Source organism: Zootoca vivipara, chromosome 11, assembly GCF_965207765.1.
Source record: "Zootoca vivipara chromosome 11, rZooViv2.hap1.1, whole genome shotgun sequence".
Lineage (NCBI taxonomy): Eukaryota > Metazoa > Chordata > Lepidosauria > Squamata > Lacertidae > Zootoca > Zootoca vivipara.
In genome coordinates this window covers 38,716,027-38,741,989 of record NC_142594.1, presented here as the reverse complement: position 1 = coordinate 38,741,989, position 25,963 = coordinate 38,716,027, and the positions used below count along the sequence as shown (strand labels likewise).

Here is a 25,963-nt window from a genome sequence, read left to right as displayed (position 1 = left end):
TTTTCTTTTTTAACTTTGTTTTAATGTAGGCAGTGTGTAAGTAGTGTGTTACCTTTTCTACAGGTCAGTTTCATTTGTTGAGACATTAGTGTTACTGGTACATTAGGAAGAAAAGGGGGGAAGAGGTGGAGGGGGGAATGGTGAGTGGGGTCGGGTGGTGTTTTTCTAGTTCACTTAATGTATGTGTGGGGCGTTGTGTCAGTGTCGTTTGTGTTGGTTCTCTTTGCTATTCGCTTGTGTTCCTTTGGTGGTGAGAGAAGTTGGGGTTTGCCTAGGGTGTGATTGCTTGTTTGTGATTGGCTATGGTGAACTTTGTTTTCATGTGTGAGTTGGGTGGGTGTTTTTGAATCAGGATAGCCATATGCTGTTGGTGGATTCTTGTCATTGTCTTGTTGGGCAGTGTATGTGATAAAGGGGAGCCATACCGGGGTGAAGGTATATATACTAGAGCAGAAGAAAACAAGATTGTTCCATCTTCCATGTGACACTCCTTGAGATAATTGAAGATAGCTCTCATATCTTCTCTCAGTCTTCTCTTTACCAGGTTAAACATGCCCAACTCCTTCAACTGTCCTCATAAGGCTTGGTTTCCATACCCTTGAGCATCTTGGTTGCTCTCTTCTGTACATGTTCCAGCTTGTCGATATCTTAAATTGTGGTGCCCAGAACTGGCCATAGTACTCCAGGTGTGGTCTGAACAAGGCAGAATTGAGCATAGAATCATAGAGTTGGAAGAGACCACAAGGGCCATCCAGTCCAACCCCCTGCCAAGCAGGAAACACCATCAAAGCATTCTTGACATATGCCTGTCAAGCCTTTGCTTAAAGACCTCCAAAGAAGGAGACTCTACCACACTCCTTGGTAGCAAATTCCACTGCCGAACAGCTCTTACTGTCAGGAAGTTCTTCCTAATGTTTAGGTGGAATCTTCTTTCTTGTAGTTTGCAGCCATTGCTCCGTGTCCGCTTCTCTGGAGCAGCAGAAAACAATCTTTCTCCCTCCTCTATATGACATCCTTTTATATATTTGAACATGGCTATCATATCACCCCTTAACCTTCTCTTCTCCAGGCTAAACATACCCAGCTCCGTAAGCCGTTCCTCATAAGGCATCGTTTCCAGGACAGAATACTTCGGTTAATGCAGCGTAGAATAGCATTAACTTTTTTTTGCTGCTGCATTGCACTGTTGACTTATATTAGCCTTGTGGTCTGCTAAGACCCCAAATCCTTTTTACATGTACTATTGGCAGGTCAGGTGTCCCCCATCTTCTATTGTGAAGCTGGTTCTTCCTATTAGTGTAGAACCTTACATTTGTCCCTATTGAAATTGCCTGTTGAGATAATAGCCCGTAATTGGCTAATTATCGATAACACAGCTTTGTGAGACAGAAAGATAGCAGAGAAATCTATCTGCCTACGAACAAATTCTTAGCTGCGTTTCAGACGTAGCAAAAATACTCGCCCAGTACGCTCCGTCACAAATGTCAAGCCTCTGTTTCTAAAACGTCCAGAAACTTTACTCCCAAGTTCATATCACATTCCGTAGCAGCGAAAGCTTTATCCAACTTTTCTGTGCCTGTGAAATAACTCATGTCCACTCCCTTGTTCGTTAAAACAAAGAAGATTTATTGCTTAGGGCAGCTCAGCCTGGTGTGGACATCTCCATCTTGGCTGGAAGCTGCGACACGAACAGACAGGATACAAACATACAGCGTTCTCATATAACAGAAAGTTACAACAGTACACAGGTACTTCCTGTTTACATGGACACGTCATAGGGCCCCGCGGCAGGACGATTGCTGAGCTATTAACCCTCTCAGCTCACATTGCCCCCCCCTTTTTTGCCAAGTTCTCCAATCTGTTAAGGTCATATTGAATTCCCTCAATACCTTCATCCAAGTTGTTAATGAAGATGTTGAACAACAGTGGGCCCAGGACAGAACCCTGTGGCACCCAACTTGCCCTCTTTTTCCAGGATGATGAGGAACCATTGGTGAGCACTCTTTGGGTTTGGTCAGTCAACCAGCTATAAATCCACCTTACAGTTACGAAGTCCAGTCCACATTTTACCAGCTTCTCTGCAAGAATATCATGGGAGACTTTGTCAAAAACCTTACTGAACTCAAGATGCACTACATCTACCCCATTCTGTTGATCAACCAAGCTTGTAGCTTTGTCAGAAAAAGAAATGAGGTTTGTCTGGCATGACTTTTTTTTTTTTTTGAGAAACCCATGCTGGGTCTTAATACTCACAGCACCCTTTTCTAAGTGCTCACAGACCAACTGCTTAATTATCTGTTCTAGGACCTTTCTTGGTATAGACGTCAAGCTATCTGGTAAGTAGTTACCTGGGGGCAACATCTGCCCTCCAGTCTGCAGAGATCTCAACCGTTCTCCAAGAATTCTCAAAGACTATAGACAGATGCTCTGAGATTACATCCTCAAGTTCCTTTAGTACCCTTGGGTGCAGCTCATCAGGCCCTGGAGACTGGAATTCCCTTACCATCTCTTTTCCTATCTTGGGCTGCAGTTCCATCCCTGCATCATTTATTATATTATCAATAGATTGGAAACTGCTTTCCTTTTGGGTGAAGACAGAGGCAAAGGTTTTGAGCAGTTCCACCGTCTGAGTGTTCTGTGTATTTGCTTTTTTTGTTTACTTTTTTACAGACTTTGCAAAAAGCAAAGTCTGTAAATAAATGACGGGCCCTCTGTAAGCATTTTTCTGCCTCTGTAAACTATCCTTGGACAAGCAAGATTTGGTTATAAAATTAGGAAGGGCTGCAGTGGGGAAAGTACATTTATTAAGCTGAATATGAGAACAGCAACCTCCATGTTGTGGCTGGGGCAGAGGAGGGAGAGTTTGGTTGTGCTCTCATCAGCATCTAAAAATCTAATTCTAACCTTCGTAGCATCTTTGAAAAGGGTCCTTGTATTTTCCCATTTTGTTGCCTTTATGGTGTCTTCTTGGCCTTTTCTGAATTCTTGCCTTGTGACACACACAATAAATCTTCATTCAAATTAATTATCTATATACTAAAGTTACAATTAATACATTTCCCATATTATTCATATTCCACCTAGCAATTACCAGTAAAAAACCAGAACAATTGTACTTAAATAATTGAATGGTAGAAATTGAAGGCTGCAATCACATGCACCTCTCCAGAGCAACACTCTACATGCCTACTTTGAAATAAACACCATTTTTTTCAACCGAGGTTCATCCCGGATAGTTCTCTGTTGGGCTGCGGTGTTACATACAGATACGTCTAACTGAATAGAGTGAGATATTGCAATAGAAGAATAGCGTTCAACTGCATATTCCTTATTTTCACGAAATCATTTTGCACAATCAGAAATTCGTAGCTAGATAGAAATTCTGTATTGAGCACCGAACTGAAAAGACATTGGATTTGCTTCACTTGTCATATGCAGGGTGTATTTATATCTACTGCCACAAGCCACCTACTGTGCTCACGTCTTATCCGTCAGACTGTGGTGATAGGCATGGCCAGAATGTGTCCTATATAGAGAAAGGTTTCCATATTGGGGACTAGTAATACTGTGGCAATCAAGGGGTTTTGAGGTCTGAACTGAACTGCAAGAAACAAACCAACCCTGAACGTTAAGCCATTACTGATAATTAATTTAGTATAATGCCTGGAAATGCATTTCTACAACCAGCTTCCAACATCAGTACCTTCAGCTCCATGAGAATCAGTTGTGTCAGAATTTTCTTTCAAGTATAAAATTAAAGTTGACACAGTGGACTGAGGATCAAGTAGTTTCGTGAGAGGTATTTCCACTCTCCTTTCCGTAAAGATACGATTCTGTAGAGTCAAGGCTAATGTAGAGTCTACACCCAATGATGAAAGTGGCGTATGCATTGAAAGATCAACAGGGGTTGCTTTAGGCAGGCTTTTTAAAAGTGTGATTGCATAACCTACAGGTTCATTTAGAGTGTGGTTTTTGAATTCAGCTTCACCAGCGAGCTCAGGATTACTACCTGTCTCTTCAGAAACAAGTTCATAAAAACGACTCTTCAGAGACAAATTTTGAGATAAAACATGATCAGCTAAAGTCTGAAAATTGAATTTTAACACAGCTTGCTGAGGTTTATCCAGAATTAAGCTTCTTTTTAGATATTCATGAATCTCGTTCACTTGCAGATCCTCTATTCCTTTCGTTTGTAACCTATAATTTTTATAGTGTTGTTGATCTTGCAAGGCTCCGAGATTTAAAGCACCCCAGTTAATGGACTGTGCTGGAAGGCCACTGTTTCTCCTGTAATGAGAGAAGAGATCCAGGAAGGAATTGGCAGCTGCGTAGTTTGACTGTGTTGCGTTTCCAAGAAATGATGAAATAGAAGAATAACATACAAAGTGGTCAAGCTCCCTGCCTTGCATGGCACGGTGAAGATTGATTACCCCTGCTACCTTTGGATTTAAAACTTCCTCAAAGTTAGACATGTTGAGGGTTTCAAGAAGCCCATCATGTAAAACCATAGCATTGTGGAATACACCTTTAATAGGAGAGTTTGGGAAAAATTTACTGATAGACTTGATAACTTTCTCAACCTCTGAACTGCAAACAACGTTAGACTGCAAGTTGATTATTCTGCTCCCTTCACAGTGATCCTGGAGAGCATTTATTTCCTTTTGCTCCTCAGTGCTTGGATTCCTCTGTGAAATTATCACAATGCACCTACCTCCATGCTGAGCTACAAATTTTACAGTTTCTAAGCCAAGCCTAGTGAATTCATCTGTGACTATATAAACTGCATTCTGCTTAAACATTCTCCTGTCTGTTTCAGTCTCTGGTATATCGGATATCTTGCTGTCTTCCTCATCACTTTTTAGTACTGCAACTGGGACATTCTTGCAGTTGAAATAGGATGCAGCAACATCAGACCTCAGATGCTTTCCTGCTTGCTGAAAAATGAAATATGCAATATGTTTTAATTGCTTCATATTCATTGACTTCAGCCAACAATACATCTTCTTCTGAGACCGTATCATATATGTTTTCTGGAAAATGCAGATAAGACTGACAGCGTGAATATGGATATTTTCATGATCACTCCCAGCCAGATACCTCAAACATTCTGGTTGTTCATTGCCGTAAACCAGTACAACATCTCGAAGATGGAAAAGACAGCTTAGGCCCTCTTTAAATAGTCCATTTAGTGGAGGTAGAAAAATAAGGGCATTGCACTGATTAACACGTTGCCATAGACCAGTTGTATGGTTTGTAACTATTATTTTCCAACCTAATTCCTGAGCTGAAAAAGTAAGCACTTTGCACAAAACTGACTCCGGCTCAGTGCAAACAATACCTAATATTTCATTATGTTTTGGCACTGGCAGCGTTTGATAAAAAATCTCTCTTGCTACCCAGAAGAATGAAATGCATGGTATATTTCTGAAACATGGAAATTTTTGAGTACTGAAACAAACTGTTTCTGGAATATTAATTCTTGACGCTGCAGAAACCGGATAACATGAAGCAATATGATCTCCCACTTTTACCTTTTTCACCTCACTACCTGTTGCTGTTACGGTGCCAGTAAAGTCTAGAGCTAATACCTTGTGTTTATCTATAGTATCTGAATTCCAATACAACGTTTTCCCAAACTTGCAGCTGGACACGCTAACAGGGAAATAGTCTTCTGAGTGGATGCTTATTTTTTCAAGTTGAACTTCAACACTGTGGTTGCCAAGTTGAGTATGTGAGTTGGCAACTTTAACTGACAGATCATTCATACAGTATGGATCTCCTGTATACAAAATGCAGAAGTCTGAGTTCTGAAGTGGGTGGGAAGGTGTATTGAAGGCTGTGGGTTCAATCTGTGTGCGCCTAATTTCAGAACTATAAATTCGTCCCTCATCAATCCAAACTTCTGGATAATCCTGTGCTTTATATTTTACTAAAACATCAGCTAAGGCTGAGATATCTATTGCATTTGTAGAGCTGATGTCAATAATCTGAAATGTTATTTCCGGGACTTCAACCATACATGTTCGAGCCATGCCGTACAAACCAAAGCCAGTGTTTATATGGTCTACTTTCCTTTCTGAAGTCCTGTAAGTGATTACTGTAATGGAGCAATTGGACTTCTTCTCCTTTAATGCAATAACAACTTGGCGAAATGCCTCACAGCATCTTACTGAATGTTTCACCACTTTCTCTGGTAAATTTTCATTCAGTTTTTGGATGCCCCACATAAACAGAACGTCATCATATCCCTGCAGTTCCATATTAATTTTATTTTGTGCATAGGTATCTGTTCTCTTAGCTGCCAACAATTTCTCCCATTCCTGATACGTAACAAATCTAGACTCACTATGTAAGTAATTCTTGAGCTGCTGCGATATTCCAAATTTGTCAGCAAACACCACAACTCGAGGTGCTTTGGGCAGATTATGCATTACTTGATCAGAAGTTATTTCCTTCCACTGATTTTCAAACAACAATTCATTTTCTTTCCTGGGAATTTCCTGTACCAAATTAATTTGAACACATCTCAGTTCTACCAGAACGGAGCCTTGTTTATCTGTGAAGCATCCACAAAACTCTAAGAAATTGTCAGTGGACTTGCTTGTTTTTAAATATATAATCATTTCCTCTTCCAATGATCGAGCAACTGCAAGACTACTTATACCAGAAGGTAAAACTACTTTGTTATTGGAAGTAACTGCAGCCAGAGTACCCGCCATTTGCAGAAAACAATCTAAAAGGACTGGATGGATATAATACTCATACATTTCTTCTACTGTTTGTCTCTTCACTGTAACAGTTGTCACAGCTTCTTTCAAGTCTTCACAATAAAATACATTACTAAGCTGCCTGAAAGTATCATCATAGTTGGATCCAGCCTGAGCCAATGTTTCATAAACCTCATCTTCATTAACAACAGATCTACACCTCTGAAAAATGTCTTTTAAGGAAATATTCTTTTCTTCAATTGATTTTTCAGGATTCCTTATGACTTGTCCCGAAGCAAAAACCGTATTAGCTGAACCTGATTGTATTCTGAACTTTGACACTGTTTGTTGTGGCTCAACCTTTATCTTCAAAGCATGGAGATTTTCATTTAAAACACATGGTGCAGGGAAAAATATATTCATTTGACAATAACTTAAGGGTACTTTTGGCCTTGTGCTCGTCATCACAGCTGCCAGAGCAAGTTCCACCAAAACAGCTGCAGGAATTAATGCAGCATGGTAGTTCTTGTGCTTATATAAATGTGGTTTCAGAGCCTCAGAGACAGAACAAATGAATTCTGAGTTATCCTTATTTGTACTGCAAATTAAAGAATGGCTTGAGCTTACACCGCTGTTGTTTGCTTTCTGGTTAATATTCCAATGTAGCAAGAGTTTCTGATGATCAAAGTGATACCTGGGATAAGCTGATGGTACACTTTGATAACCTTCATAAAAATGCTGCCAATTCACATTCAATCCCAATTCAAAAAGATCTTTCACTAGATTAAGAAGAGTCACATATTCCCTATCCGTTTGCAAAGAATGAAAAACTCTGGTTTGCGTCCCTAATGTTTCAATGATGTATCTCCGCAAAGCTCTTTGAGGACCTATTTCCACAAAGGCAATGTTACCCTTGCCTTTTACTGATGTCATCATGGCCTCTGCAAAAGAAACAGGATCCCGAATCTGTCTGGCCCAGTAGGTGCCTGTAACAAAATCACCACCTGAAACTGCCTTCCCTGTTGCTGTAGAAATTAGGTCAATCTCTGGCTTCCTTTCCTTTAATTCTGATAGACTTTCTGAGAGTTCTGTTAGTACCGGTTCTATCATGTGGCTGTGATATGCAGCTGGCCCATCTAAAGTATGAAGAAATATGTTTCTTTTACTGAAGTGCTCAGCTAAATCTTTCTGAATGGCGTGGATAGATGCTTCATCTCCTGATAATGTGCAAGACAAAGGACTGTTAAACGCTGCAACGCAGACTTTCCCGGAATATCCACCAAGGGCTGCTGACACCTCCTCAACGGGAATGTTGTCAACCACCAGCATTCTCCCTCCAGCCTGCAGCCTGCTCCTGTGGTAGATGACTTTGACAGCATCTTCCAGGGAAATCAGTCCAGCACAATGGGCAGCAGCTACTTCGCCAACTGAATAGCCAACAGCAGCAATTGGCTTAACGCCCCAGTGTCGCAGGAGTGTAACCAAGGCCACCTGCAGTGTAAAGAGTAAGGGCTGGGCAACTTCAGGCCTGGACAAATCATTGTGCTCACTTTCTGTTAAATCCAAAATTCTATTGGGTGCAAGCTGTTGAAATAATTGCTTGATTTCAATACATTTGTCTCTGAAGACGGGCTCAGATTTCAGCAGGACTCTACATATCCCTTTGAAATTCAAACCATTACCGGAGAACACAAAGACCAATTCTGCAGGCTTTTTCCGTGAAACAGTTTCCATTTCAGTTGAATTAAGCTGTTGCTGTAAGTGCTGCAGAGAGGATGCCACAAATGCTTTTCTGTATTTGTGGTTTATGTGACTTCTTCTACAAGCAGCTGTGTAGGCCAGATTTGGGAGTGTCGCTGAGTCACTGGTATTCAGATATCTAGCTGTGTCTTCTATCGCCTTTTTGAGACAAGTTCTTAAAGCTGCTGAAATGACAAATAATTCGACGGGCCTTTTGACTGGAAGGGTAACCTGGGTCTGTTTAAATTGTTTAACAACCACATGGGCATTGGTCCCACCAAATCCAAAACAACTGATCCCAGCAACTCTGCCGAAATCACTGGACTCCTCCCACTTCTCCACTGTTGTTGGGATGGAGAGATTCAATTTCTCTGTATTTATGCTGCTGGTGCTCTCTGAAAAGTGCAAGGATGGGACTATCTTCCCATGGTGCATCATGAGAAGAACTTTGATTAAGCCTGCTGCCCCAGCAGCTGACTCTGTGTGCCCAATGTTCCCTTTAACGGAGCCAATCTTGAGAGGGGGCAAATCAGGAGGCCTTTTTTTGCCAATGACATTGCCTAAGCTCTCTGCTTCAGTGGCATCTTCAGTAGGGATTCCTAGGCCGTTTGTTTCAATGTACTGAACAGCTGAAGGATCAATATATGTTGGATAAATGTTAAGTAATAACTTCTCTTGTGCTGCTTGAAATGATTGCATGCCTGGAGCAACGGAGCTTCCATTCTGGTGGATTGCCATGATGCTGATGATGCCCCATATTTTGTTGAATTCTTCCTGTGCCTATTTGTGGACAAAAGATTCAAGGAATACACAATGTTATAAAACATTAAGTAACTATTGCAGCATGATTATATTTAGATTTGTTTTGTTTTGTTTGAGAGCAGTGTTTGGACCTTTCAGTATCACTGAATCTTCTCCTCATTTGTAACTTCCCGTGACATGTTACTTTGGTGATTACCAACATCCATGATCCCAAACTACCTACTGCAGGGCAGTAGGACAGCAAAACATATACAACTTTATGCTGAATTTACTTTTTTTCTGCACCATGGTATTACTCTTAAGCATTTCTTACAGTACAAGAGCAGCGAGTTATTCCAGCCATTTATTTTGAGGGATATTGGGGAAATTTGTAATTATTATGTGTCAGTATTGCATTTTTAATGGATAACAATTTCTTGTTGGATTGCTTTCTGGTTAATAGTTTGGAATACTTCATTAGTGAGTAAATTAAGGGGTCAGCCTGGTGTAATCAGAATGTCAGGCTAGTACTGGGATGATTAAGTTTCAAATCCGCTTTCAGTCATGAATCTAATTGTGTGGCTTTAGGTCAATGGCCATCTTTCAGTCATTGGATAACATAGAGTAGAGTACAATGTATGCCACCTTGAGTTCCCTTGAAGAAAGACTGGCTATAAATATAATAAATAAATAGTATCTGTTTAGAAGAGAGTCTCATGATAATTGGGAATCTCTCTCTGATACCTTCTAATTTAGATACCAATCAGAATTCGGAGGTTAAAACCTCTAGTTCAGGGGATCATGCCAAGAAACAGCAGCCAAAGGGTAGGTGGCAGTTTTGAAGGCTTAGTGACATAGGCAGAGAATCTTTCTGGAACTCTTTCTGGAGACTTGAGATTGGGTAGCATCAGTGCTACCTTGAAGGAATGCCTGTTTGCCTCCACTTAGGTTCTGCTTGGGCATATTTTTTAAAAAAAGCAAATATAAAGACAGCAAGTCTCTTGGTGTTCTCCTTTCCGAAGCACACTAGACCCAATGAACATCCCTGGGACATTTGGGAAATTGAGAGTTCAGTATAAGCATTCTACCTTTACTAGTGACTTTAATAAAAGAACGCCACATCCTTCTCCTCTTCCATAGCCACCTGCATGTTTAGAGAAGGGTTTACTAATTCCGTCAGGTGATAAAATGTTTGCTTTACTCTGAGATACAAACTTCCAAGGCTCTATGATGCAATTTACTCCTCCGCAGATAGCAGATTCGCAGTCTCCTATATCAAAGGTACAGAAAAACCAAATGAGCCTGAAATCATGAAAGGGAGAAACCTGATATTTCATTCACATAGCCACGATACCATCTGTGTCATCATGGTGATTTCTCTTACAAAATCCTTTGTTGGGCGTATCTTTGTCTCTCATCTCAAAGTTTTAAACTAGCCTCTCCTGGATCAGGCAGGGCATAAGCAATGGAATGTTGGTTGTCTAACGTAATCCGTTCTGGAAGAGCATTTGACTTCCAAAATGTTCAACAACTGAGGCGCAATTGCTGGTCGACAAAACCCACTGAAAAAATGGAGAAACCCGTCTCAGAAGCCATTCGACTTCCGAGGCACATTCGAAAATGGAAGCATTCACTTCCGGGTTATCAACGTTTGAAAGCTGCAATGTTCAACTTCTGAAGTGTTTGACAACCAAGGTTCCACTGTACAAATAAAAACCATGCACCATCTAGCACAGTGCATTACAGTATATAATACACAGAAAAATCATTTAGTGATCCATCAAGAATCTCAGCAATTTTCAAGTGGTCTATGGGGGGGGGGGAGTTTGGGAATCACGGTTAATGGTATGCATAAGAAACATAGTAACCAAGAATACCTTGTTTAATGGCTTTGTAGCCAAGGTCCAAAGCAGAGAGAAAAGATGAACAAGCTGTATCAATGGCAATTGATGGTCCAATCAAATTAAAACTGTATGAAATCCGATGAGCTGCTGTACTCATTGCTGCCCCTGTGGCATCATAATGGTTTATTTCAGCAACTGCCCTGGTGGTTATGGATTCATAGTCTCGATTCATCAGGCCTGTAAATACAGAACATTTGTTTTTAAGGTCAATTTACACTAAAATCTGCATCTAGTAATGGTTTTTATTCTTCACCTCCCATCCTACAATTATTTATTATTTCACTTTCATTCTGTGTTTCTTCTAAGGCACTTAAGCAGCATGTGCTTCCCCATCTCAGTTTCCCCTCACAGTAAATCTGACGATTGGGTTAATTTTGTGGGATAACCAGCCTCACATATCCAACATGCTTAAGTTTAATGCATGAAGGGGTTAAAAACACAGAGTGAGCTCTCCTGCCAGGCTTAGCTATGTCACTTCCTCTGAACTTGGGATGAGATAAGTAATCAAGCTTATTGTCCCATCTACTTGAGAAACTCAGTGTGTGAGGAGGTTTGAGCTGCTTGCTCCAGCTCAGCCATATGGCTCTCACCAGCCACCCTTGTGTTCATATTCCAATCAATATAGGAACTTTTACCACTTTGTAAGCTAAGTTTTCCTGCCTGTGCAATGTTTCCTGATGAATGTATGGAAAAGCACATGAAGCTGACATTTGATGAGTTTATAAGTAAACCAATTTTTTAATTACCAAATTTGTGGCCTTTTCCTATGCTGGGGAAGAGAGGAATTTAGGAACTCACTTGGAAAGACATATTTTAAAGGCCTAACAGCCTGCATTTCCAAGCTTCACTTTGCTGTATATTTTGTGACAGAAACGTACTGGGAGCCAATGTAGGTCTTTCAAGACCAGTGTTATGTGGTCTCGGCGGCCGCTCCCAGTCCCCAGTCTAGCTGCCGCATTCTGGATCAGTTGTAGTTTCCAGGTCACCTTCAAAGCTAGCCCCACATAGAGCACATTGGAGTAGTCCAAGCGAGAGATAACTAAAGAATGCACCACTCTGGCGAGACAGTCTGCGGGCAGGTAGGGTCTTAGCCTGCGTACCAGATGGAGCTGATAAACAGCTGCCCTGTATACAGAATTGACCTGCGCCTCCATGGATAGCTGTGAGTCCAAAATGACTCCCAGGCTGCACACCTGGTCCTTCAGGGGCACAGTTACCCCATTCAGGACCAGGGAGTCCTCCACACCTGCCCGCCTCATGTTCGCCACAAACAGTACTTCTGTCTTGTCAGCATTCAACCTCAATCTGTTAGCCACCATCCATCCTCCAACCGTCTTCCAACAACCTATCATTGTGTGGCCACCTCTAAAGCAGATATATGGCATGCAATGTAAATAGACAAAATCTTCTGCCATAACTATTATCTTACCAACAAAAACCCCTGTTTTGGTACCACTGATGTTTTCAGGAGTGATTCCTGCATCTTCCAGTGCTCTGTAGGTACATTCCATGAGTAGCTTTTGCTGAGGAGCCATACACTCAGCTTCCTCATTGCTGATGCCAAACAGCTTGTTATCAAATGCATTCAATCTAAAAAAATTAAATGGAGGTATGACATGATATACAGTATGATTCACATACTGCTTCATCCAACATGCTCTGATAAGATAAGATAAGATATACTTAAAATTCATTGAAGCCTAATACTACATGTTGTACCAGCAAATAAATTGTCATGATAGGACACAGCAGATAGGACACTGTGCCCATGTCATTTCCTAGTACAGTGGTACCTTGCTTTATGAACTTAATCTGTTCCAGAAGTCTGTTTTTAAACCAAAATTAAACGATAAATGACAAGAACTCGGGCCAAAAAGGATAATTTCAAAAAGTCTTCACAAAGTTTTATTCAGGATAAATTCCAGTAAGCATCAACATCAGGACGAGGCCCTGTTTCAATTATTCTTCATCAGCGAGGTTTCTCAGGTCTAAGTGTACCAAGTATGCTTTCCCATAGCAGCAGGGGACTCAATTTACAAATAATAATAATAATAATAGTAATAATAGTAATAATAATAATAATAATAATTTTATTTATACCCCGCCCTTCCCAGTCAAGACCGGGCTCAGGGTGGCTAACAACAAGAATATCAAAGCAAGCATAAAAGAAACAATTCAATTAAAATGCAGATTAAATACAATGTTAAAATTCAATTTTTAAATTATGAATCAACAAGTGCAACCTCATTTAAATATCTGTAGGATAAAGCCTTAGGGGAGGGTAACACCGGGTTCAGACTGAGTCAGTCCAAGGGCCAAGCGGAACAGCTCTGTCTTGCAGGCCCTACTAAAAGATGACAACCCCCGCTGGGCCCTAGTCTCCTGAGAGAGAGCGTTCCACCAGGTCGGGGCTAGTACTGAGAAGGCCCTGGTCCTGGTCGAGGCCAGTCTAACCACCTTGTGACTCGGGATCTCCAGTATGTTATTATTTGTGGACCTTAATGTCCTCTGCGGGGCATACCGGGAGAGGAAGTGGAACATGGGAGCCGGCATGGTGTAGTGGTTAAGAGCTGCTGGGTGACCTTGAGCTAGTTACACTTCTCTGAAGTCTCTCAGCCCCACTTACCTCACAGAGTGTTTGTTGTGGGGGAGGAGCGGAAAGGAGATTGTTAGCCGCTTTGAGACTCCTTAAGGGGAGTGAAAGGCAGGATATCAAGTCCAAACTTCTTCTTCTTCTTCAAGGCAAAGTTCACAAACCAAAACATCTATTTCCGGGTTTGCAGTGTTCTTAATCCAAGTTGTTCATAAACTAAGCTGTTCTTAAACCAAGGTACCACAGTATGAAGCTGGCGGAAATACCAGTGAAACACCATGGCTTGAAACTATTGCACCAGGAAAAGCTGCACTGCAGTATAATCAGCCCCCCCCCCACCAGAACTCACTGGAACTCAGTTTGGCACCTCTCAGGTGGGCGCCGTTGCCATTATAAGAGAACAAGGGAGGTGTTCATGGTGAGTTCCAGCACCTCTTTTTCTAGAAAAAGAGCACTGGGAATAAGGATAACTCTCATGGGGGAGACAACAGTGCTAAAATGGGTTATAGCTGCCTTAGTCCCAGGGTATGATCTGAAGCAAGAATGAGGCATTTGTTGGTCACAGCAGTGGCTGTGGTTTATGGGGCATTTGGAGAAGCACAGAGACAACATCTGGTCTGAAGGCACTTAGGGACATCACCTTACTGAAGCTAAGCAGGTCCAGATGTACCTGGGTTGGTGACCGCCTGGAAACTTGGGTTCCATGATGGACGGTGGGGTACAAAGTATAAGGAAATAATGATGATGATAATGAATTTATTGTTGTTGTGGCGATTATTAACTAGTCACTTTTTTCAGAAAAAAAGAACTCAAAGAGTCTTAAAATGTGTCTCTGCTCATGCTGCTCACCAACACCACCTCAGCAAGGGTCCCGCCCTCAAGGCCTTCCAATCATGTAGCTGGAAAACAGATTAATACCCAAACTCTAAATTGGAGCTGATAAGCAGAATGTGGAAGGACATTAGTACAGTATTATGATGGCATCACATTTTTTGGTGAAGTTCATATAGTGTACAACTTCAGCATAAGATTTGCACCCAAAGTAGTTCACGTAGTGTGGAAATGCATTCATTATAAAGCAGCACTTTGAGATTGCTCGTTAATTTTAAGAGATTTTGAAAGGTTCATATAATAACACATATTACATCAGCCAGTCATTTCAAGGGGGAAATCTGCAAGTTTAGAAAGTCTGAAGGATTTATTAGCAAAATATATGACTTACTCATCAAGAAGAGCAGCACGAGTTGTACGTATTTTACCTGGTTTGTCGTCATCTGGATCATACCACTCTCTAAAGTTAAATCTTTCTGGAGGTATTTCTGTAGTGCAGTTTCTGCCATTCTCTAACACTTTCCAGAAACTGTCAATTCCTTCACCTGTTGCATAAAGATTTAAATATACATTTTTAGATGTATTTAAATATACTGTTTTCATTTTTAAAATGTCAAACCTGTCTTGTTCAATTTATCTGAACTTACATAAGAAATCCAACTTTCAGAAGTGTGCATGCACACGAAAGCTCATATCAAGAACAAACTTAGTTGGTCTCTAAGGTGCTACTGGACAATTTTTAAAAAATATATTTCTACTGCATCAGACCAACACGGCTACCTACCTGAATACAAATTAAATTTGCATTTCAAGTGATACAAAATTTCAGCTTTCACAGCAAACTGGAACTTTTCCTAAATCACACAATCTCTCTCTCTCTCTCTCTCTCTCTCTCTCTCTCTCTCTCTCTCTCTCTTTTTTAAGGTTTAAAAATTAACTTTATTTCTTATTAAAATCATCAACAAATCATAACCAACAGACAAACACAAACCAAAAGGAAATTATAACAAATCATATCAAATCATATTAAATCACATCATAAGAATTTTCCCCAACTCATAACAAACAAACTAATACATACAAAAAGCAAAAATCTAACAAATCAGATCAAATCATATCAGATCAAATCATAAGGAGAGCAGAAAAGGAAAAAAAGAAAAAGAAAAGGGACAAAAAAGAAGAGAAAGAGAAATTTGAAAAGAAATAAAAGAATAAAAATCAACTTCCAAGCATTTTAATATCGGTTCCCTTTCAATATATAACATTTACCATGCCTCTTCCTTATTCTATGTAATTAAAAAATAAAACTTTTCATATTTTTCTTGTCTATGTATTTGTCTTGTGGATCTCAGTCTAAGCAAATCACTCATTTCAAATTTATACCCTCCTTGCGAAAGTAATCCTCCACATATCTCTATTCTTCTTTCAATTTTTGTTTTGGGACCCTCCTAATTACTGCCGCCATTCTTGCTAAATTCATGAATTCTGCCAATTTAATATGCCACTCCTGAATTGATTGTATTTTATCCCCCTTCCAATTTTGAGCCAACAACATTCTGGCCGCTGCGCAAGCGTACAAGAGAATATTTTTCCTATCGCTCGGGATATTAACAGGTATTAAGCTTAGTAAGAGGATCTCTGGCTTTTTCTCGAACGTCCACTTCAACATTTTTTTCAATTTGTCATAGATTTCTGACCAAAATTTGGTAACCTTTGTACAACTCCACCAACAATGGAAATAATTTCCTATTTTTTCTTTACACTTCCAGCATTTATCTGAATTATTCCTATATATTTTTGCTAATTTTTCCGGCGTCAAATGCCATCTGCATGTCAATTTCAACATGTTTTCCCTTATACAGGCCGTAAAATTCATATCCACCCTCCACAATTTATCCCACTGACTCCTATATATTGTTCTCCCAACATCTTGTGCCCATCTTATCATCACATTTTTGACTTCCTCATCCTTCATATCCCATTCTAATAAAAATTTGTATATTTTTGCCAATGGTTTAATGGAATTTTCAATCAATAATTCCTGAAATTTAGATCTATTTTCAGAAAAACCTATTAATTTAGGTTTATTAAATACGCTTTGTATTTGGTAGTAATGTAACCAGCTCATACAATACTGCTCAATCTGTATGGTTTTAGCACATATTGATCATTTACTTTCACTAATAGATCTTTATAAGTTAACCATTTCCCCCCTTTTCCTAAATCACACAATCTCATCATACTGTCTGTAATTTTTCTGCATGATGTTCCTATGAAAATTGCATTCAGCTGTTACCATATTTGTTTGGGTGGCATCTCGCAGATAAGAGCCATCTAGTTGTGAAGGCGTAAGGTTTAGGTTAGCATATTCCAAGTTCAGGAAGGCAAAATACATAATTAAATTTATACAGTGGTACCTCTACTTATGAATAACTCCACTTACGAATGTTTCTACTTACGAACGGAGCTCCATCTGCCATCTTGGATGCGGTTTAGATAGGATTTTTCCTACTTACGAATTTTTAGATAGGGTTGCTTCGACTTACGAATTTTTCCTCCCAATGGGATTCGACTTAAAAAGTTTTTCGACTTACGAATGTGCGTTCGGAACGCATTAAATTCGTAAGTAGAGGTACCACTGTATGTGCTATTCTGCTTGTTGTGGAAGTTAGATCAGACATTAAAGAGTATTGATGAGATGCAAAACTCCAAGATTTGTCATGTAAAAAGCCTGAATTTCCAGTGGACTTCATAATATCACAGACGTTCACTTCTCCATGTTCATGACAGGGACATACAGTGTTACAAAATATTTCTAGCAAGAATTTAAATATTGGTATCTCTCAATAACTAGTGCTGAGTTCTTAGTTTACTTTTACTTTAAATCACGAGGAAGTTTTATGCTTTATTTCACAATGAAAATAGTGTAAGAAACAAGGATACCTTTCTTATATCTCCTCCCCCCCCCTCAAATACTTACCTCCAGGAAAGTTGCATCCTATACCCACAATAGCTATTTCATTCTCAGACCCCATCTTTATTTTATTTTTCTATTTGCGTTGGTCACTGAATAAGACAATCATCCTGTGGAAAAGAAGGCAGAGTTGTAAATATTTATTTTTAATTTGTGACTACTTGAAATATAAGCAACCCTTTGTGATGTCCACAGAGTAAACCAAGTAATATTCTTCGATGAAGAGCAGATCAGTTCATAAATGTGTGTGTGTGTGTGTGTGTGTGTGTGTGTACATGGAGATCTATACCAATCTCTGAGGTACATTGAGATTCAGATTTGATCCTCTTGCAATAAACAAACAGACCAGCAGGTGGCAACCTACAGGTTACCTAGGCAACCAAGCACAGATGAAGGGAAAGTTCAAGCTATGTTGTGGAGGTCAAAGAAAGAGGACTGACATCAAAATCCTGCGTCAGAAAAGTAGGCAGTTCCAAAAATATTGATATGCATACATGAGTTGGCTGCTGAGGAGGAAGTCAATGTTTCGAGACTTAAGACTCTCCCGAGGGGCAGACTGTAAGTACTGAGGGGAATTCTAAGGCCCCACCTTGCACTTTACATTTAAAGCAGAATCTTGCCCCATTAAACAGTCCCAAAGGATCCTGTCAATAGTGCTTGCCAAGAGCCCTTATTCCCCTCCTGCCACTACACTTCTCAGGGCGGCGAAATAATAAATCCCTCTTCCCTCTTTTTGATAAGGAGTATAATGGGGAAAGTGCTCTAGAAAGCGTGGGGTAACTTTCTCTTGACGCAACACAGGCACGCCAATTCTAGGAGGTGGAGGTGTCTTCACTGGAGACCCAATGTGGTGGTGTGGTTAGGAGCGGTGGACTCATAATCTGGTGAACCGGGTTCCCCGCTCCTCCACATGCAACTGCTGGGTGACCTTGGGCTAGTCACACTTCTCTGTAGTCTCTCAGCCTCACTCACCTCACAGAGTGTTTCTTCAACCCCCTCAATATTTGTTTGAAGGGGCCCAGCCCCAACCCCTCGCAATGTTGAGGGAGCCTGGTGCAACACACATTGACACACACACCCCAATCTTGGGGGCAAACTGGCACCTCTCACATAACATCTAACCTTTTTACAGTACATTGATCATTGCTTTCATTTTATGGATCAATGGTCTCGTTAGGTAGTAAAATTCATGTTAAATTTGTGAGATATTCTTGGCAGCCTGCCCAGATACAGAAGTACCCTAGCGACAGCAGTCTGCCCAGAGACAAGGTGCCCTGGAGACAGCCTGTTGATTGGCTGACTGCAAGTGTGTCTGCGGATTGGCTGAGCTCTGCTACATAGTATAGTATTTACTGCACAGTGGTACCTCTACTTACGAATAACTCTACTTATGAATGGAGCTCCATCCGCCATCTTGGATGCGGTTTAGATATTATTTTTTCTACTTACAAAATTTTTAGATAGGGTTGCTTCGACTTACAAATTTTTTCTCCCAATGCATTCCTATGGGATTCGACTTACAATTTTTTTCGACTTACGAATGTGCGTTCGGAACGCATTAAATTTGTAAGTAGAGGTACCACTGTACTTTTGTGTTTCTCTCTTTTACTTGCTGGCAGGCTCTAGGAATAGTGAGAGAGATTTTTATGAATGGCTTTGTTAAGTGAGTTATATGTATTTATTACTGCTTATTATAATAAACACAAGTTGTAGCATTCATGCCATTTTCCTTCATTGTCCGGAAGACAACGTCCAGACCACAAACTGCTTCCACGATTTGCACACTCTGCTAGGCTCGCGCCGAGGAAGCATGTGGGCACAGAGATTTATTAGCAGTCTTCATTTGTAATAAATCTCTCATAAAATTGCTGTTCTAGGGGTTGTTTTTAAAAGTCTGGAACGGATTGATCTGTTTTGCATTACTTTCCATGGGAAAGTGAGTCTTGGTTTTGGAACAGTTTGGTTTTGGAACGGACTTCTGGCACGGATTAAGTTTGAGAACCAAGGTACCACTGTACTGATATGCACTGGCGGAAGGGCAGGGGGGAGTGCCCTGGCCCGGCACCATCGGGGAGGGGGGTACCCATCGCGGCTGCCCCGGAAATGCACCACACACACACCCCATCGTGCCGGGCGCCACACCTCCGCAGGCGACGCACCACGCCCCGGGGATGCATGCCATGCCACCGTGAGGCGACGTGCCGTGTCCCTGGGACACATGCCACGCCCCCAGGACATGTGCTACGCCCCCTGGGGTGCGTGCCACCCTCACCCCCACCTCCTATCCCCCCCTGGTGCCAGACCATGCAGCTTCGCCAGTGCTGATATGTTTCCCACCCCGGGATCCATACTGATTTATTTATTCCCTGCAAACAAATCACAATGGAAGCTCAATGAAAAGCCAATATATACTCTCCCTTCAAACAAATCAGGATGAATTTTCAATAAACAGGAAGCAACCCAGGAAGCCAGAGATGGCTAAGTCTTCACAGCAAAGGAGAATCCTGTTGTGGACAAAGGCTGTCATCTAGTAAGACAATGAAGTGGTCCTAATTATTTGAAGGGCAGAAAACTATATTTGGGGAGGAATGTAGTCATCTGGTCTTTATGGGGTTAGATTTCATAGTTCTTCTTAAAAGACGGAGTAAGCCTCAAGCTTTTTGAGTTTTATCCCCAATTCTTTCCAGCTTCTGTTTATAAACATCCTGTTTTGGCTAGCCTACATATAAAGTGAGCAGCTGCACTCACTTTACTCCTTACAAAAGATGTTCCTGTGTAAAATGAGCTTTTCTCTTTTATTAGGAGCTATTGAAGAAAGTCCAATAAAAATAAAAATATCCCACTCACATCCCATTTCTCTTTGAACTATTTCACACTTGCCTTGTTTGCAACAGGCTGTTTATGTTAATGTTAAACAATTGTTGTGTAAGCGCCTATACTTCGCCCTTTGCAGAAATTTCAACCTGGTCTATTTCTGCATTGTGCTATTGACATTTAAAACAACAATTTTAATTCCTTACTCCCCAGGACAATTTTTCTATAATGACAAATCATAATTGAGTATCAGTACATTAAGGCGTGAGATGATTATTGAAACCAATTTGCAGAAACAGCTACCAACAGTTTAGGAATGCAGCAGTTCTGCTACGGCAAGAGCAGAGGATGGAGGCATCCTTTGAGATGGAATGCACAGAGTCTCTTCCTTTAACTGATGATTAACAATGTAGTCACAGCGTAATGACCCTGAGGATCCTCCCAGCTCCCACACAAATAAGATGTTTTCAGAAGAGCATAGAAGCTCTCCTGTTTGCACACCAGCATTTTGTTTCTGACAGTGGCTAACCAGATGCCTCTGGAAAGTTTTGTAAAACTGTACCAGGGGTTATTCCAGACTTGCTATTTTTGGATAGGCTTCAATCACATACCAGAAAATTCAGGCTGCACAATTAAAGTTGATTGGGTGCTCTTGCACAACAAACCGACTCCCCACACACCAAAAAAGCTAGAATTTTGGGATAAGGGGAGTGATGGGCAATTGCACTGGAAAGTGTATAAAAATTTATTTATTAAATGTATATAACTTTCTTAATCCAAGGATCACCGGGCAGTTTACAATATAAAAACACAGAAGTACATAACGTAATAAGAAACACAGCAATATCCCCCTGCCCCTCACCTTCTCCGGAGGATTGAGGGAGCCCTCTGAACATTGAGGGGGGGGCTGGCTCCTTAAAAAACAGTTCAGGGGACCCACAGTTCCTTGGCCCCCAGGAGCTGGCGCTCTTGCCCCACACAGTTCAAAAGGCCTGGGTGAAGAGGAATGTTTTCCCCTGGCACCTATAAATATGTAATTTTGAAGGCGCCAGGCTTTGAAATTCCTGCAGTATCATGCTTCAGCTAAAGGGCAATTCCGCTTGCTCTACTCATGTTCTCTGGGACACATATGCCTGCAAATATGCATCTTTATCCTAAGTATATCATATAGCATTAAGATCAGTGCATTTGTTAAAGAAAAAAAAAGGTGCCAGTACTCAGTTTGGCTGGATCATGCCCAATATCCTTATGGAAATTATGAAACAATTGTTATGCCTCCCTATAAAACGAAAAGAAGATCTTATTATGGAAAAACTGTTACTGAGCCATCTTCAATAAAAGCATCCTGGGCACATTGAAAAAAGCAGCTGAATAACTTTGTAGGTGTAAATAAAGCATATTATGTAAGTTTCTACAAGTAGTTAGCAAGCAACACACAAGTAAAATATTATCTGCTCAACGACTTTATGATTTCAGATAACTTCTGATGTGCATGCGTTAGATATATATACACCACCTATGTGTGATGGGAGCAAACTGGTCCTGGGTGCCCTTTTCTCCAAAATATTGTCAATAAAAGTCATGTTCAAATTAATCAGAGTGTAACTGTATAGCTACAGAACAGAATGTTATCTTTTCCAAGTAGAAAAGACTGGATTGTTAAATCTACATTACACACACACACACACCAAACATTATAAGCAGATACTCACATAAACAGAAAGCTTGCAAGACATACACATAATGTACAATAGTAGTATAGAGAACAGCTTGTAGCATTCTGTTTACATGTTTAAGATATACCATACAACAAACACAAGCACACATATATAAAGCCCATGCTTTTTTTAAATGCACATCTCCATTTTGTTTGTTTCTGCAGCAAATACTTCCTCTCTTTCAATAACACCTACCTTAGGCATGGATTTCCCAGGTTCCATGTGCTCTTTATAAGAATCAATTACTGTATCAGTAACAGTACATTGTCAACGAATCTCCAGTCCTTACTCTCTGTACAAAATCCGATGGCTTCCTTAGTTGTCCTTCAGATTTTCTAGACGCATTCAGGCTAGGCTGTCTGGTTATACCAGATCAGGTATAATGCTTAATTGGCAAGTAAAGAGCACGTGGTTTTGTACACTGCCGTAAAACTGTCTTTCAACATTCAGAGATCACAGAAGCTAATGAAACATGAATAGGATTTAGAAAGATAAGATTGTTGCGGCAGAAGCAACAGCCTCAGACCACCAAATGAATAATGAGATCCTAGGCAAGATAAATAAATCTTACTTTTTTAGCACAGTGCGTAACACTATCATAATTATAAGTGTCCCATATTGTAATAGGCAGAGATTGGTTTTTACTGGTCAGTTGCTGCAACTCATATATGTTAAGGAAAGAGAGCCAGTTGTCTGTATATGCCATCTCCACCCTGACCAGCCCCCTTACCAACCGAAAGCATTCCTCAGTGTCAAACTAGATATAATGCTAAATGTATAATTGCCAGTCATGTCCCTGTGTGTTTTTAAAATAAGTAATCAACTTTTTGTGGGTTGAGGGCTGCAGCCCTTGGGGGAAAGTGGAGGTAGGCAGAGCTGTAACTACAGGGGGGGGATTATTCAGGTTGCTTGCCCCGGGCGAAGTCTCCAGAGGGGGCACATTTGAGGCTCCCAGCCTGTGTGTGTGTACATAAAAGTGCATGGGGTGTGCCCAACTGGGTCTTTGACCTGGGTGAAATAAAGCCTAGTTTCACCCCTGGTGGTGGGAGTCACATAGCAGTCAGCAGCTATCCATTTCTATTTCCCTCCTCATGCTTGCTCTCAGCGGCGGAGGAAGCTGATCAGGTGACTGGGGCAGCACGCGTGACCTGCACCCGTGGGGCGGGACCAGCAGCTTGTGGGGGTGGGGCCAGCAGCTCCAGGGAGTCTGCCTGCCTCCTCCTACTCAGCCACCCTACAGCTGAGGGCATGGTGGCAGGCGGACTGTTTGGGGCAGCGCAGACCCTACGGGCGCCCAAGGCACTATGTCACTCCTAGGAATGACGCGTTGCTTGGGTGTGTTGCAGGCCTCGTGATGAATGCCGCCTGACATTTTGTCACCCCCTCAGTGGTGACACCCAGGGTGGCCTGCCCCCACCACACCCCCTTCCTCCGCCCCTGCTTGTTCTCCCTCCCTCTCCCTGCCCCACCCTCTTCCCTGTGAGTCCCAGCCTATTCATCCATTCTGCCCCCCACCCCACAAACATCCATTCGTACCACAGAAAAACACACAGGCCACCTCCTTCCCCCCACCCCACCCAGGTACTTTTGTAGCTTGGTCAGCTTCCACCTAGTTGAAACACCATATTCACTTCGCAGTTAAGCTGAGGTGTGTGCATTTGAAACCAACATTGTGCATGTGCAGATGAGACAGCTTCATGATTAGAAGTGGCATGGGGTAGGGTTTGCAGGGATGGGGAGACCAAACAGGTAATGCACATCTCTGCCCCGTCTCTGGTGTGCACAGAAACATGCAAACATGACTTGAAATGCAACAGTGGCGGGGAAAACTTTTTTGGTTTGGTGGCCATCTGTCATGGATGCTTTAGTTGAGATTCCTGCGTTGCAGGGGGTTGGACTAGATGACCCTAAGAGACCTTTCAACTCTATAATTCTATGATTCTAAGCCACTGATGTGTACATAGCCTCAGTCTCTTGGAACAGCACAAAGAAACCTATAGTTTCCATTTCAGTCTCCGCTTGTTGTCAGAAATCTAAGTGTCAGGTTTGTATACAGATATTTTCTGTTGGCCACATCAGCAGAATTGTTGTCACATTTCTCTGCCACAGTGCACCCCCCTTTCATTGTTTCTGTTGTTGTATTCACCATTATTAATATGCATTTACTAGCTTTGTATAAAAGTACTTTTCTGGGAACTTGGGACTTTTTGGTTGCACAAGTACAATAAACCTATCTGTCAGGGCGGTTGCTGGCTACCCTTGAGCAACGACACTCCAAACCATCTTGTCTTTAATGCTTTTATTGTGAAAGCTTTGGACAATGCAAGAGCTTCATGAAAACATGTCTACTCAGTGCTATCAGATTCTCCCAATGGCGCTTTTCGGCTCCTCCCCCAGCAGAGTAGTTTGGGGACCCCAAATCTCCTCCCCCTTGGTTTGCGAGCCGTTGATCGCCTCAGTTCCAGGGTGAATTTGAAAGGACGCCCCTCTGCTGTTTCCCCGCTGGAACTTTCTGCGGCCCTTCCTTCCTCGCTGGTATCACATGCTGCAGGAAGGGCTCTTGTATGCTGTGTGAGCCCTGGCCTGCTCATCTCACTTCCTCCTTCCTTTCTCCTTCCCTTCCGCTGCTGTCCGAGCCGTTTGAGGAGCTGGATTTGATGGGGGATGACTGCTCCCTGTAAGCCCACCCCCTTACACTATCAGTTTACAAATAGTACTGACAATTAAAAGTAATTCTTTACTCAGGGTGTCAGAAAATTAAGAAATTAATTAAAGCAATATGTGATGAGATTAGGGCTTATAGCAAAAAAGAAGATAAACAACTTCTATCCCCCATTCCACTCTTACAAATATTCATACTACCACAAAAATTATGCAGCTGCACAGATCTCTCTGGTAACGTCAACAACAGAGTGCATAGGCACTGCACATCCTCTGTTGTTTTTATTCAGTGTCTGGCATTTAGGGGTGAACATCTGTGCACATACCGGTAAAAGTTAACTAATAAGGCCAATGTTCACTAACATAGCTCTCCTACGATGCTCAGTGGAACATACCTCTCCTACGATGCTCAGTGGAACAAAAAATGTCAGTCATATCAGAACAGCTTACCTGTATATTCATATTGTTTACATGTTTTCAAGCCATTTTACTAGAAATGACTGGTTGGCTGGGCCTTAATTAGATATCTACAGCAACGTGCCTTAGAAAACATTGATCCGGCCATGATTAAGTCATCTGTGCTCTGTAACTTATGGACTGTCACTTATGCATGGTTTATTCTAATATGCAGATAGACACATTTTGTGCTGTGTAGAAAAAGAAAAAGAGGAAGAGTGTGAAATAATTTTTTGTGCAGTTGGGCACATGAGTGAACCAAAGAGAACTTGCCCCAAACCTGTAACTTGGCATCCAATGAATTCTTCTTTTGTGTACCTATTTTTTCCTTGCCACCAATGATTTCCTCAGCCTTGCAGTCTATTTCTTCCTTTCTTTTGCTGATAATTTTCATTTAACCACCCCCTTTTCTTCTGTTTACTAAAGGTTTGAGGAAGGGGAACTACTATTGGGGGGGTAGTTTAGAATAAGCCCTGCTGCACTCTGTCCTTGGTAAATAGGCCTTATTCCACCCACATTCGTTGTATCAATGACACAATGTGATTTCTTCCATTTCTAGGCTGCCTTTCTCCATTATAAAGGAGGACCCATTATAAAGGAGAAACCATTATCAAATCCCCTGTAATGGAATGGACAATGTCCATTGGACATACAGTGGTACCTCTACTTACAAATTTAATGCGTTCCGAACGCACATTTGTAAGTCGAAAAAAATTGTAAGTCGGATCCCATAGGAATGCATTGGGAGAAAAAATTCATAAGTCCTATCTAAAAATTCGTAAGTAGAAAAAATCCTATCTAAACAGCATCCAAGATGGCGGACG

General features: G+C 41.3%; 1 protein-coding gene across 3 annotated transcripts; it reads right to left on the bottom strand.

The window, feature by feature from the left end:
• Positions 1 to 2,146: 2,146 nt before the first annotated feature.
• On the bottom strand, positions 2,147 to 22,352 carry LOC132591091 (uncharacterized). 3 transcript variants are annotated; one of them, XM_060280852.2, is made up of 7 exons: positions 22,218 to 22,352; positions 17,497 to 17,600; positions 14,908 to 15,061; positions 12,522 to 12,682; positions 11,066 to 11,269; positions 10,277 to 10,458; positions 2,147 to 9,227 (listed from the first exon to the last, which is right to left on the bottom strand). In XM_060280852.2, the coding sequence occupies exons 2-7, from the start codon at positions 17,549 to 17,551 to the stop codon at positions 3,678 to 3,680; spliced, it is 6,306 nt and encodes a 2,101-aa protein (XP_060136835.1). In that variant the 5' UTR covers positions 17,552 to 17,600; positions 22,218 to 22,352; the 3' UTR covers positions 2,147 to 3,677. The 3 variants fall into 3 exon arrangements, with proteins under 3 accessions (XP_060136835.1, XP_088509805.1, XP_088509806.1); XM_088653679.1 differs by lacking the exon at positions 22,218 to 22,352 and having other exon boundaries at positions 10,277 to 10,750; positions 17,497 to 17,598; XM_088653680.1 differs by lacking the exons at positions 10,277 to 10,458; positions 12,522 to 12,682; positions 14,908 to 15,061; positions 17,497 to 17,600; positions 22,218 to 22,352 and having other exon boundaries at positions 11,066 to 11,183.
• Positions 22,353 to 25,963: the final 3,611 nt, after the last annotated feature.